Source organism: Sarcophilus harrisii, chromosome 1 (assembly GCF_902635505.1).
Source record: "Sarcophilus harrisii chromosome 1, mSarHar1.11, whole genome shotgun sequence".
In the NCBI taxonomy this organism is placed as follows: Eukaryota; Metazoa; Chordata; class Mammalia; order Dasyuromorphia; family Dasyuridae; genus Sarcophilus; species Sarcophilus harrisii.
Genome location: NC_045426.1, coordinates 50,827,091 through 50,842,044, shown reverse-complemented (window position 1 = coordinate 50,842,044; position 14,954 = coordinate 50,827,091). Strand labels below are relative to the sequence as shown.

General features: G+C 37.8%; 1 protein-coding gene across 16 annotated transcripts in view; it reads right to left on the bottom strand.

Moving 5' to 3' along the window:
* The window catches only part of ATP2B2 (ATPase plasma membrane Ca2+ transporting 2), a 647,176-nt gene that overhangs the window by 21,142 nt on the left and 611,080 nt on the right, over nt 1-14,954 (bottom strand). For all 16 annotated transcript variants that reach the window (XM_031955187.1, XM_031955103.1, XM_031955098.1 and 13 more), the window contains 5 exons: nt 13,035-13,141; nt 10,187-10,378; nt 5,146-5,359; nt 637-848; nt 393-500 (listed from right to left, as the gene is read on the bottom strand). In XM_031955187.1, coding sequence (XP_031811047.1) covers nt 393-500; nt 637-848; nt 5,146-5,359; nt 10,187-10,378; nt 13,035-13,141 — 833 coding nt within the window. The remainder of the gene's footprint in view (nt 1-392; nt 501-636; nt 849-5,145; nt 5,360-10,186; nt 10,379-13,034; nt 13,142-14,954) is intronic.

Genomic DNA, 14,954 nt, shown 5'->3' with positions numbered 1-14,954 from the left:
TATGGTTCAGAACGAAAAGCCTGACAGTCAATTCTATAGCTCAGTTTGGGCAGAAGCCTCTAAGCTAACAGTGGCCTCCCTTTAGAGAGAGAATTTCACAGCCTCTCAATAGTACTGGAAGAAGATACTAATCTCTACATTTGTGGAATACCCAGCACTGTATGGAGTATTCACTTAAAAGACATGCTGGGGTGGGGGGGGGAAGGGCAGCTAGGTGGTATAGTGGGTAGAGCACCAGCCCTGTAGTCAAGAAGACCTGAGTTCAAATCAGACACTTAAGACTTCCTAGCTGTGTGACTCTGGACAAGTCACTTAACCCCAATTGCTTCAGCAGCAGTGGCTGCTTACTTGTGTTCCACTCTGAGAACAGGAACCTGCCAAGAAGAGCTTACCTGACCCCAGACAAGTTCTCCTAGTCCAATGAATATACACCACATCCACTGGTCAAGCTGAAGAGGAGAACAGCTGAATGGCTTTCCCCCGAACTGCACAATGACTATCTGGAGACAAAATTGGAGACACAAACCCATCACCAGGAGAAGGACAAGTTTCATCTCTCAGAGCAGAGATTGGGACTTCCTGCTGGCAGGTGCCAGGTGACATTCTTCCAATGAGGATGCCCCAGGGTCCTGTTACCTGAATGGCGAAGGTGCCCAGTACAATTGTGCAGAAGATGGGGTTCCTGAAGATGCCATCGAACACATTCCGCTCCCCATGGATTTTCCGGGCATTGATTTCATTGAACAGCTGCATCATGACAAAGGTGTTGAAGATGATGGTATAATGCTCAGAGGGAGGGGAGTGGAGAGGGGCATTGCGACCACTGTCAATCATAAACATCTTCTCACCTATAGAAAAGAAAGTGCAAATAAAACCAAAGAGCCCTCGGAGACATGCTTGGTCAACAGCCTTACTTTTTCTTAGTTTTAGTTTCCTCATTTATAAAATTAAGGGTTTAGACTGGTCTCTAAGATCCCTTTAAGTGCTAATATTCTTTAGTTCTACTTGTCTATTCTACAATGACTATGTAGGTATTGGAATAGTGACAGGAAGTGGAAGGGAGAGGGGAGAATGTAAGAGAAGGATATATAAAAATAAGTCTTTTTACAAAAGTGGTTCATAAACTTTTTTTTCTACCTTATTGCACATTATTCTTTGTGTTATCAGTAGGGAACTATAAAAACGCTTGTGTGCTTGCAAGTTAAATTTCTATACATTTCAAAGGAGAGACTTCTTACATTGTTGCCTCAGTTGCTTCAATGGATCTTAGCAGTGTGGATGTTCCTACTGAAGTTGTGGCTCAAAGTATTTCTGTTCATTTTGGGCAACTCTAATGTATCATGTTCCATAGAGTCTTTGAAGGTAGTATTAAGAGACTTCCTTGTGTATAAAGAGATTTCCTTGTGTATTAAGAGATTTCCTTGACATACCAACATTTTGAGAATACCCATGGAATATGCAAATTATTCATGGTCTATCCCTCCTTCTAATTCTATGATTACCCCATGTTTTTCTGATTATACATTTCCCCAATGAAATCCTTTATTATGCTTTTTTCAAGATGACTCATGCGTTACATGCTGCAACCTGCTCATGCCTACCAAATGTCCAACTATTGCTTCATTTTTATTTCTATAAAAACTATATTTCTTTAAGACTCCTAAGCATACAACATGGATAGGATACTGGTATTAAAAAGTCAATACTTTGTTTCAAGGAGAATTCTGTTTGGGATCACTTAAGGAGCTTTGCAATTTCCCAGAGGGAATCCTGCCTACTCTCCTCTTGTTCAACTCTGCATTCAAGTGGATTAGTATTCCCTGTCATGATATATAGATATAGATATATAAATATAGATATATACACATTTATATATATATATATATATATATATATATATCATAAAATATATGTGGGTATATGTGTATATATGGGGAAAGAGAAACGGCTAGGAAGAACTGATGGATGAATTTTGATCTAGAAATCTTTTCCATTTAACTATTTGTCATAATCTATACAATAGAACTTCTTGGTCTTTGTTTTCCCTATTTGGATGGTTAAGTCAAGCTCTCTTAAATGGTTGTAGCACCATCCACTCATAAACAGGAATATTTGAAGAACCTCACTATCCCTAGAGAATTCTTCTTTAGCTTGGACTCTGCAGTGGATCAACTCCAACAGCAGGAAACACCTTTGATAAGCATATGTCCCTCTATTTTATGTCCCATTTGCTATTTAGGATCAACATGATCTCTTTTCCTATATCTTTTAAGTAGTAGAGAAAAATTTTGATGTATAGGTAAAAGAAAACTTCTTGTTCTTCTTTGCTGCAAGAGAACTTTTCAAGTGGTTGTTTTGTTTTACTGAAGGAATCTTTTTTTTAGTCAATAAACAGTTAAATACAATGGGATCTTATCTTCTTTAAAACTTTCAGCCAATTGTATGATGGCAAATATACAGTATACTCTGTAGTATTCTTTGCTAAAGCCTGACTGTTGTTTACTAGTAGACTTAATGTGTAAATTTTGATAAACAAATTTTTATATAACATTTTATAAAGTTGTGAAAACAGGTATGCAAACCAATATTTTTTTTCATTTTCTTGTTAATCTTCATAAATATTAACGAGTGGAATTTTCACCATACTTTTGGTTTCTTCTCCTACCAATATTTTGAGAAGTGATCTCTTATTATTCTAAAATTTTGTATTGCCTCCAGCAAAAATTTCCTCTATCTTCCTTGGCCTAATTCAGCTGCTTTTATCATATTTATGCTCCTTGGTGTGACTTTTAATTTCCATGTAAACATATCCAAGACTGTAATGTCAAATAATGAAGGTGCTACTGTTTTAATGGTAGAAAAGTTTGTTATAAAAATGCAGATCTTTTCTATTTTTCTTTCATTTGTTTTTCTTCCTTCCATTGTTATCCTTAAATAACCTTATGATGACTTTTCTTACTTGGTTCTCTTACTAAAGTTTTTCTAAATTGGTTTTACTCCTACAGCTTCTTTCCATTTTATGAGACAATATTGCTCCGAGCATTTCATCCTCCTCCTTGAGGTTTTAGAAATGAGTCTATGAACTAAAGTTAGTATTGTACTTGGCTGTCATAGCTCTCTTAGTAACTAAATCAATCTGATGACTAGAGTACTTTTTAGGCTTCCTGATCTTCTTGTTATGATAGTTGATTTGTATCAGTTAAACTTGTATGTGAAATTATCATAGTGTTTGTCTATATGCTCTATTATGTCCACATTCCCTTTTTGTTATTAAATTCTTTTACTTGCATGTCAGATCTTATTCATGTTTATTCTTTCTTCTAGCTTTACGCTAATTTTGATATTTGCTCTAACATATTTATTGTCTGACTATAAACAGACAACCAATAAAGGAATGAATCCCACATAAAAAAAAAAATTACTGAGTTATTTCCTGTATGTGAAAATATAGGCAAAATGAATTTCAATCAAGTTCTCCATTTCCTTGTCTAGCACCTTCTAATTCTTTTCTTGATAATTGTGTGCCTAATATAGAGAAGATTTTTATGTAGCCTAAAAGCCTTTGGCCCCTCTCCCTCCTTCTTGCTGATCAAAGGTGTTCTCATCCTGTTGACCTATTCCTCCTTTTCCTCTAAAGTCATAAAGAACTAGAATCTGTGTTCACTTAATTTGGAGGGTCTTATTAAGTTTCTTGTAGAGATTTTCTTCTCTTCATCCTCTTATGAGCTATAATTTAATAATGGTCTTTTTATACATCAGAGATACTTGCACTGAGATGACCAAAATGCCTTCTCAAGTGACATTTCTCATTGCTTTTGCATGCATAAAATTAACTAACTTCACCAATTTTCTAATTTGTTTTTATAAGATGAACCTGTCAGACAAGTTTCCTTCCACTGTAACTTCCTTTTTTCTTTTGATTTCAATTATATAAAGACTGTCAAGGTTTACATGAGTCATTTCCTTTAGTAGAATGTGCACTTAGTAATTCAATAAGGAAATCCCAATTGAACCTACCAAGAGCTAAGCCAAGAATCATAGACGGCTTAAAAATAAGGTGATCCTTAGCAACCGCTGCCCTTTATTTCCCATGATTTTGCTACCTTCATCATAGAAGCATAGGGGATGCTCACAGAACCAAGAACCGTATTGGATTTTCCTTTGTTTCATGAAATGACATGGCCAAAGTGTTCACTGCCAAGTTGCCAGCTTACTGATGAGACTTCTGACAATGCCAGCTTAGTCCTTAAATAGAAGATTCCAATCTGTTTCTGAGTCTCTACTCAAAGGCCTTTTAAGTATGATAAAACCTGCCAGAGCTTTTGCTTCACTGGCTTTGCTGTTGAGACCCAGTCACTATCACTTCACTATGAGGTATCTGAGTTAAATTTTTTGGTGTTCTCAACCCATATCAAACCATTAATGATGACTTTTTTGGTCCTTTCTCAGTGAATATGTTTAAACACTAATGGATTTATAGGAAAGCAATTAGAGAACAGGTAGCCCTTAGAGGATTTCACTAGGTCTTCAAAAACTTTTCATTTCTTTTCTTTTCTCTCTTTCTGTCTGTCTTTCTTTCTTTCTTTCTCTCTTCTTCTTTCCTTCCTTTCTTCCTTTCTTTCTTTCTTTCTTTCTTTCTTTCTTTCTTTCTTTCTTTCTTTCTTTCTTTCTTTCTTTCTTTCTTTCTTTCTTTCTTTCTTTCTTTCTTTCTTTCTTTCTTTCTTTCTTTCTTTCTTTCTTTCTTTCTTTCCTTCCTTCCTTCCTTCCTTCCTTCCTTCCTTCCTTCCTTCCTTCCTTCCTTCCTTCCTTCCTTCCTTCCTTCCTTCCTTCCTTCCTTCCTTCCTTCCTTCCTTCTTTCCTTCTTTCATTTCATCATACTTAAACCCAAGACATAAGAGCCATTCCGGATGGCTATTGAATCAAGGAAACCTTTACACTGCTGCAAAGCTCTAGTGGGCCACTGAACTTTTCTAGACCTCAGTTTTTTCTCAGTAAAATAGGGGTATTAGGCTAAATGATATCTAAGATCCCTTTCTACATCTGGAATTCAGTCCTAGACCATAATGTTTTGAGTCCATGACTTGAGGATTTTATAATTGAGATGGACAAAATTTAAGCATTACAGAGGACCACACAGTGACTTACCAACAAAGAGCAGGGTGAAGATGAGTGTGAGCTGGTAGACTGCATGGCCTAGGATATTCTTCATCATGGTGCGAGAGATGAGCGGCTTATTGCGGCCGTATGGCTTACGCAGCAGAAGAGACTCTGTTGGTGGCTCTGTGGCCAGGGCCAGGGAGGCAAAGGTATCCATGATGAGATTCACCCACAACATCTGTACAGCTTTTAGGGGAGAGTCCTGGAAAAGAAAGAAAAATGAACAGTCACAGCATGGAGGGAACCAGGTTGGGACAGTTCTGAGTAAGAGAATATCCCATTACCAGCCCCCCCTCCACAGAATAAGGTATAGCAGTTTCCATCAGCAGTGTGTGTGTGTGTGTGTGTGAGAGAGAGAGAGAGAGAGAGAGAGAGAGAGAGAGAGAGAAACAGAGATACAGTATCTTTGCTGAGAAAAATCTTAAATGAGGTTACAAAGAGTCAGTAAAACTACTAAACAACGATAACAATGTGTCAAGCATTATGCTAGATACTAAGGAGACATGTACAAAGAATGAAATAATCTCTACTCTCAAGGAATTGATGTGTTAGTGGTAGAGATAACAAGTACATGTGTCTATATCCATAACATCTATCTATACACTTACAGTTACAGATATATATGTGTATGTATATATATATATATATATATATATATACAATATAAACACAAAGTTAAAAATATGAATATATATGAATTAGTTAAATATGAGGTAATTTAAAAAGAAGGATACTCAGAAAAGGGTTCAGGGAAAAGATGGTGCTCAAGGTGATTCTTAAAGGAAGAGAGAGGAACTCTAGGAGGCAGGGTTAATGAGGTAGCATATTTTCATCATGGAGCACAGCCAATGCAAAGACAAGGAGATTGGAGATAGTGTTGTATGTTAGAAACAAAGAGAAGACAAGTTTGACGGTTCCATATGTGGATGAGAGACAATAATGTCCAATGAGTCTGGAAAGGTTGGGTAGGACCAGATTGTGTAGGGCTTTAAAAACTAAACAGAAGTTTCTATTTTATCTTAGAGATGATAGGAAGCAAAAGGGTTGATAAGCAGGAAAGTCACATGGTCAGATCCGTACTCAAGGAAATCAAGGAGGGCTAAGTGAAGCCTGAGATTCTTTCTTTAGAATAACACTTTCCCTGCAACTAAAGTGGTTTCCTGCCTAAAGATCTGTTATCTTGGGTGATGGTTGTGGGCAAAGTATCGCGGGGTGGGGGGGTGGAGGTGGGGAGAGAGTGTAACCGTACCAACAGAACCTAAATTCTGGTTCTCTTACTAGCTGTGTCATTGTAAGTCATTTCATCTTTCTATGGTTCAACTTGATCTACCATAAAAATGGAAGGAGGAATCTAGTTATTTTCTAAAATCCCACCCAGCTCTAAATCCTGTAATCTAATGGAGTCTTAATGTCTTTGGATACTGGTCACCAGGGCATTCTATACATACTAACTGTAAATTAACTGGAACAAAGATCTCTTTGTTCCTTCTCAATCACAACACCAGCTTTTAAATTCCTCCTTGACCCAATCAATAAACTGGGGAGGGTAGTTAGATTTTCAAGGATAACATGGAACAATAGATGCAGCATCAACATTCTTTATAGTTTATAGAACTTTATAGTTTCCTCATCACAATCCTGTAAGAGAGTGAATAAAAGTAGCACCATCTCCATTTTACAAATTAGGAAACTGAGACCCATTGAAGATAAATGAATTGTCCTAAACAACAGGTAGCAAATGGAATGGCTGAACTTTGAACCCGTATTCTCTCAGTCTAGCATTCTTTCCACCTCACCATGCTACCTCTCATCTCCTACAATTGCAAACCCAGGTCTCTTTCCACCCTGCTTCTTCTTGACTGAGTTGGTCACAGTGAGTATAGGTGGACACAAACAAGAAAAGCCTTGAGTCTAATTGAGATGTCCACAGGGAAGCTGAAGGCTTAACAATGACTATGGCTAGATGTAGATGCAAAAACAAAAACAAACAAAAAACCTTTGGTTTCTTAACACGTAAATATTGGAGTACACACTAGAGGGCACTGCTTAACCACAGACCTAGGAGAGGTACTCCTAATGAGAGGAAAAACCTGACCTTTTAACAGCTCAGGCAGGGCTGTCCTTACAGAAGGGGCTGGGGTGAGGGCAGGAGGTTGGGAGGAGTCAGGAACAACCCTGCTGAGGCTCAGAAAAGAACCAACCAATTGCTAAATTTTCTTGGAGCGTCTGGCTTGGGACATATTGTAGTTCTGGGCCTTAGATGGCTGTAGGAATAATTCAGGCACTGATTTAGGCGGAGGTATCACAGTCCCCAGAAAAGACCACAACATGGTTTTTCAAAGAATATTGGAGCTGAAAGGGTACTTAGAATGCAGTGTTAGAGCATGAACAGATCTTAGCACATCCGAATTCTGGAGCAAAGAAAGCCCTTAGAACATAAAACATAAGAGTTGAAAGAACTTTAGAATATGGACTGTTAGGGTGGGAAATGACCTTCAGACAATGTTAGAGCTAGAAAAGACATTAAAAATAGCTAAAGTCAGTGCTAAACTCATGAAAGGGAAAGCTGAGAATTCTGGTAGACACCCAGGAACAGTTATTGAAAGAATCTCTCCTTGCGATCTTGCCAACATGATCTGGCTCCTTGGAATGGCCTGGATGGTTCATCAGTCAGTCTTGCTTTGTATCTAACATGTAGCATAAAGCAAACCAGGAGAGCAAATTTCTTCTAACATTCAGCTCAGCAGTTGTGGAGTTCCACTAGCCTTTTCAGGGGATATGTGAGATCAGAACTATTTTCATTATAATCCTATAATGTTTTAATTTCTAATGTGATATATAATTTCTTAGGACCTGCATTACCTTGGGCAAGCCCTTTACCCTTGTTTGCCTCAGTTTCCTCATCTGTAAAATGAGCTGGAGAAGGAAATGGCCAACTCCTCTAATGTCTTTGTCAAGAAAATCCCAAATAAGGTCACAAAGAATTGGACAATGACACAGAATTTCTCATATAGTACAAAATATGCTAGACACAATCCTCAGAAGCTCTCAAAAAATTTTTAAGAGTATATAGGGTCAGTTTAATGTTCTTGGTCAACTGTCACCAAGGCAAGATGCATACAACCTACAATGTACAAAAAATTCATTGAGGCATAAGGAGAAAATATTAAATCTGGTTTTATTTTGTATCTTTAAAAAAGTTAAGCTTTGCTAACATTTAATATGTAGATTGTCCTTGATGCACTAATTCAATTTGTATATCAGTAATGTGATACATGTGGTATATGTGGTATCCTGAGGAAAGTGGAAGTTCCCTACCACAGAGGAATTGATATTAGCACCCTCCCTTGTTCATTTACTTTCATCATTTTATAAAACAATGTAGTACGAGTAGGCCTTGAAGTCAGTTTAGGGATTTATCTAGGGATTTAAAGGATATTAAAAAGATATGAACTTAGTGTAAAACCAGAAAGATTTTGAAATGAAAACATCATAATTTGTTCAATAAGGATAGTCAACAATGATGAATTATATTCAATCACATTGCTTTCACTCAAAATATCAATAATAATAATTTTAGCAAGAGGAAATATTTTGTGACACTAATATGGAAAAAATATTTTAATTATTTTAATTCCCAATACATTTTTGAAAATGATTTTTCCCCTTAAATTTCAGACAGTGACTAAAAAAAAAGAAGACAGTTTCTATTAGAGCTAAAAGTCATTTCATCATCTCAAAATAAAATGGCAGCCAGCAAATTTTTTTCACGCAAGACTAATTTTTTAATGGATTTCCATGACAAATTTCCTTAACATAATTTTTTTTCAATGCACTTTCACAACTATTACTGATATCCCCAAGGGAGATATTATCATTCCCATTTAAGAGATGATGAAATTGAGAAATTAAATGATTTAACTGAACTAAAATAAAGAGTAAGAGGCAGAATCAGGACTAGCCTCCAATTCTCCAGACTCCCAGTATCTACCCACAGATTTTAATGAAAGCTAATAAAAGTGGGAGTGCCACAGGAAGCTCTCCAGTTAAAGGAAGTTTCAGGGGGTGTGAAGGACAGAGGGCCTGTGAAGCCATTCCTTGAGTGTGACTATTTGAGTATACATCTATCTGGTTCAATTCCTCTTTTGTTATTGAGGATGGAACTTCTGAAGTCTGTAAACAACTTTATTGACCATGAGTCAAGGTTTTGGACCTTTTTGTGAGTTTCTCATTTTGATCCCGCTTCTACCTTTGAAGTTACTTCTCAATTTTATTTAATGACTTAGCAGCTGATTCTTGATATGGGGTTTAGAGATTTTGAATCAAGGATCTCTACCTGCTGACAAGAACTTTCTGCTCATCTTCAGTCCCCAAGCAGAAGAGAGTCCAAATAGCACCATGGACCCTCTTCATTCATGGTCCTTTCTCAAACTCCTAGTATCTTTCCATACACTAAATATGTTAAAACAATGTGCAGTCCATTGAAAACAAAGCTCCTCAAACATGGCTGGTCCTGGCAGGTTTCAATCTGAACCAGAACATCTCACCTATAGTCAGTAAATGTGAAAAACTCAATGCCATAGAGAGAATGGCACTGTTCAGTGCTCAAATATCACAAATGTTGGAGATAATCCAACATTCCAAATAATTCCCACCATCCCAAAGAGTTATATTCCTCCATTTTTAGTGTAGGATAGAATAATACTTCTATTACACATTCCAAAGATGGAGTCTTGTTGTCAGACAGTTGATTACTAAAGGAAGGAATGGGATTAAGTCCTTGGCCCACCTCTGCTTCCTTTTTTTTCCTTCTCAGCTGACATTATCACTCTGGCCATGGTGCTTCAATTTCCCCAAACCCTGCCCTTTTACACTTAGACTAACTGTAGTAAAGAATAAAAAAGAACCCAGAGGGGGTATTAATTAAAAAATACAATAGCAGCCCATGCATTATTTGCACTGTTTCTGTCTCCTTTCCCAGTCCCCTAATAGAGATGAGGATGGGCCTGATAACATGACCAAAGTTTACCTGTGTGATGCAAGCACCCGTGAAAGCCACAATGACAGCTACCACATTGACCGTTAACTGGAACTGCAGGAATTTGGAGATGCTGTCATAAACATTGCGGCCCCACATCACTGCCTTGACAATGCTGCTGAAGTTGTCATCTGTCAGAATGATGTCCGAAGCTTCCTTGGCAACATCAGTACCAGCGATTCCCTGAGAGAGAGAAAACAAGTCACATTAGGGAAGGATCATCAGGGACATGCAGGGAAGCAAAAAAAGACCTCTGTGCTACAGGAACCTGAGAACTTCTGCCGGAAACTGATATTTTCCACATTTAGAGGTTCACACACCCCACAGAGGGGGAATCTACTATCTCTTTAAGGCAGTCAGTTTTACTAAAAGAAAGCATTTATTGTTAGGACTTTGTTTCCCTGACCATCAACACTCAAAATTTTATTTTTTGTGTCTATCCATTGTTCCGTGTGTTCCTTCATCCTCCAAGTACTTGAAAATAGACATCATGTGTGTGTGTGTCTCTCTCTCTCTGTTTTTTAATTAATTCCTCAATCCATTCTATTCAAACTTCTTTTTTACTGAAGCTTTTTATTTTCAGAACATATGCAAGGATGATTTTTCATCACTGATTCTTGCAAAACCTTGTGTTCCAATTTCCCTCTTTCTCCTCTACCCCCTCTCCTAGATGCTAAGTAACCCAATACATGTTAAACATAGCAAAAATATATCATGTCTCTCTTAAGCTTTCTCTTTTCCAGGTTATATATCCCCAATTTCTCCAACCATTCCTCATGCTGCACGAATTTGAGGCCCAACACTATACAGGTCACCTTTCAATGGATTCTCTCAAATTTATCAACATCCATCCAAAATGGGACCCTCAGAAATGAACATGATCTCAAGAAATGGTCTGACCAGAGCAGAGAACAGTAAGACTATTGCCCTATCACCTTTCTTAGCTATAAGATCACCCTGCTGCAGTCCAGCAAGCAATGTTTTGTAAAAGCATATAGACATGTTCAGTAACTTATGCATGTGCACACATACATGCACACCTGACTGCATTACCCAACCCCTACGTGCATGTAATGATGAACATACATATATACATATGCACACCGCTACATTCAAATGCTTGGCTCCACATAAAAACATACCACTGTACCCATGACTTCCACCCACAGAAAAGCACTCAGCCCCATACATAGCTATACCATTTTTTCTGCCATATGTACCTATCTGTCCAATACATATGGAAAGATACCAACTCTCAAAGCACACACCTATTTTCTTATAAGGAAACTAGCAAAACCCACCAAAAAACCCAATATCTTGCTTGGTCTCAAATTCAATTTCTGCTCTTATAATTTTGAACAAAGGCATTTCAGAAATAAGAGCTGCTGCTATCTCCTTTAATGTCCAACTGATGAATACAGAATTTGACCAAGTGAATAGTGGAGAATCCCCCGAAGAAGGTATGTTTCTATGTTAGGAAATCGTGGGGACCATGGGCAGTCTTCAGTCCTAGCATTAGCTCTGTCTTGGGGATAATGCTCTCTTCAACAACCATGGAGCCCTAGCATTTCTGGGTGCAAACAGGAGACAGATATACCTAAACTCTACATCCTCTGAATAATTCAATGGAGTTAAGAATTATCACTAACCTCTGCACTCCCTTTGACAATTTACTCCTCTAAAGGTACCATACCCATGAGCTTAGAATAATCTAAATATTTAAATATATTTGTTATATACTTAAATATATTCTTCATATCTCCCTGCCTTTATTCAATCTGGTATATTATCTTCCAAAGGTAGAAGACCTGCTTCTGCCTCATTCACTGAGTAACATCCTCCATTTAACTACATGGACACTTCATCAGTGCAGTCTCATGAAATTGCTTCCATTTATATTTCTCTTACCATTATGAGAAAACATTGAACAAGGGCCTCAGTGCATATGGTGCTAGGCTGGCTATGGGAGGACTAACATTCTCTTTAGAGTCTTGTTCTCTAAATTCTCCAAATACAAGGACTATGTCATATCTAAATCTTCTTTCTCTCTCTCCCAGTGCTTAGCACATTGCAGACTCTCAATAAATGTTTGCTGGCTGAATTAATTATAGGAGAATAATAATGAAATAATAACTAGACAACAAATTCTTCCACAACTACGTTCCACTTAGCCTATGAAAACTTTTTTCTCATTTTTCCCCTCACACTCATTCTTTGTTTCATTCAGACTTTCTAATTCCAACACTCTTTGCCCTATATCAATATACAAATGAAGTTCATTTACTATCTCCTCACCCAGAATACCTTTCCCCAAATGCTATCCTATCCTTCAAGACAAAACTCAAAATCTACTCCTTTTGTGAAGTCTTCTTTAAGGATTCCAAGCTTCCTGGTATGTATGTATGCATGTAAGCCTAAATATATATATGTGTGTATGTGTGTGTATCTTTCTTTCTTTCCTTCTTCCTCTCTTTTTTCTTCCTTCTTCCCTTCCTCCCTCCATCTATCTACTACCTATCTATCTGTCTTTCCTTCTTTCTGTCCTTCCTTCTATTTTCTTTCCTTTTTTATTTTTCTCTTCCTTTTTTCCTTCCTGCCTCCCTTCCTCCATCTATCTATCTTTTATCTCCAGGTCTTTATTTTTGGTCTGTAGCTGATTATTTTTTCTTGCAGAATTTTCTAATTACTCTAAATGCATTAGTTTTGTCTCTCCAGTTAGAGTACAAGCTTTTTGAGGCCAAGAATCACATTTGATCATTTTGTACCCACTTATGCCCAGTGTTTTGGTCTGAAGATATGAGAAGTGACTCATAAAGTTTGGATGACCACTCATCCATACCATGGCAAAGCCAACATCTGCCTTCTTCAAAGCTGGCCCATCATTAGTTCCATCTCCAGTCACAGCCACGACCTGTCTCTGCTCTGTGTGGGTACTGTCGATGATGCCTATGGGGAAGGAAAAGACTTGGAATAAGCAAGGAACATGAGGCAAGTCCTGTCTACCATACCCCTCAAGAGTCTCACCTCAAGGGTCTCAAGAAGAAAAGTGACCCCACTTTGCCCAAGGTTACACAGAGAGACAGCAGAAAAGCTAAGGATAGGAGCTAGGTCTCTCATTCCCCTGTTCTTTCTAGCATATCACCCTTGTATGGAGGAGTGCTCTAGTATGCAGTGGGACTAGGAATCTGAATACCCACCTTCTGCTCCAACTCAGCCACTGACTAATCAGGTGTTCTTGGGCAAGTCATTTCTCTCTCCCCCCTCCCACATATATCCAATTCCTTCATCACTAAAATTACAAAAGATATACTAAAATGAGAATACTGGATTAGATGAACTCAAAAATCCCTTCCAGTTCTGCCATCCTATTGGTCTCTTTAAAGAATGATGAGTTCAGATTGAATGAGTCTGAAAATGATTTTGAAAAGAGATCTATATATAGTTTGGTTCTTTGGAAATGAGAACAAAACAGAGTCTAAATTTGCAAATGTTCTTGTGCTTTATTTAATTACACCTCTTTTGATGTGGGTATTTTAAGGAACACCAACCATGATGTATAAGGACTCAGTCACAATATGACAATACGAGGGGGATAGTAAAGGCCCAGGGATTTTAACCACAGGAAGGAGAACAAGAAAGGCATCGTTTCCTAACAAAAAGAACAGCAGATTTGGAAACAGAGGACGTGGGTTCCAATCCTGAATCCTGATTCTGGATATTACCCCTGGACTTGGAGTTATGAAGGCCTAAACTTAAATCCTGCCTCGAGTGCTTATTAGCTTTGTAACCTTCACTTTGCCTCAGTTTCTTCATCTGCAAAATGAGATGGATGGACTAAGTGACCTTTAAGGGCCTCCTAGGTTTCATGCTAAGATCTTATGCCATGTATTATACCCTCTCTATGCTTTGGCAAATAATCCAGCCCTACAGGGTTTGATCTGTGATCCTTTTCAGCTCTGGATTCATGATCTCTGGATATATATACATATGTTTTCCCCCATTTGGAATATAAAATTCTCAAGGGCAGGAACTATATAATTTTTTATCTTGGTTTCCAAGTGTTTGATTCATAGCAGTTGCTTAATATATGCTTGTTGATGGACTAACTGATTAAATGAATGTATTGTAAATGGAGTTTGAGGGAGGATAATGATCCTGATCTACCAGGCTCTTTACTGACTAGCATGGACACACAACTGAATAGGAATATTCACATAATGATAGGAAAGAGAGATCTGGTCTATTAACAGTTGTCACAGAGATCAATTAGATTCAACTCAGAGATTGACTCATAAATTATCATGGATCTAATGAGGACTTGTGTCCTGTGAATCATTAAGCAAGTTATTTATAATTTCAATTGGACTCTTAAGTCAACCCCCCTGCCCCTTACCCAATATTAAGCTCTTTGGAGGGGTATCAATATATTTCCCAGTCATGATCCATTTTTTCCAGGCCTGATTACTTCTATAGGACAGAACCATTTTGGTCTCAGAGCTCAAAGCTGGAAGAGCAAACCTTGTGGGAGAAATGGGTCGAAGCCATCTCAAGGCCTCTCCCAAGCACCACAATCGTTTCAAGATGAATAAGTGAAAGGCTTTTGAAAGCCTGGAGGATATTGGTGCTTTCTCTCATAGATATCCTCTGGTCTCTCAAAGGTTACACTAATAGAAGAAATTCAGGCCCTGGAAAGCCTATACCGAGTTGGAATTGTTTTTTGTCTAAAGATCATCCTAGGTAAGTTTAGAGAGGTTAATCA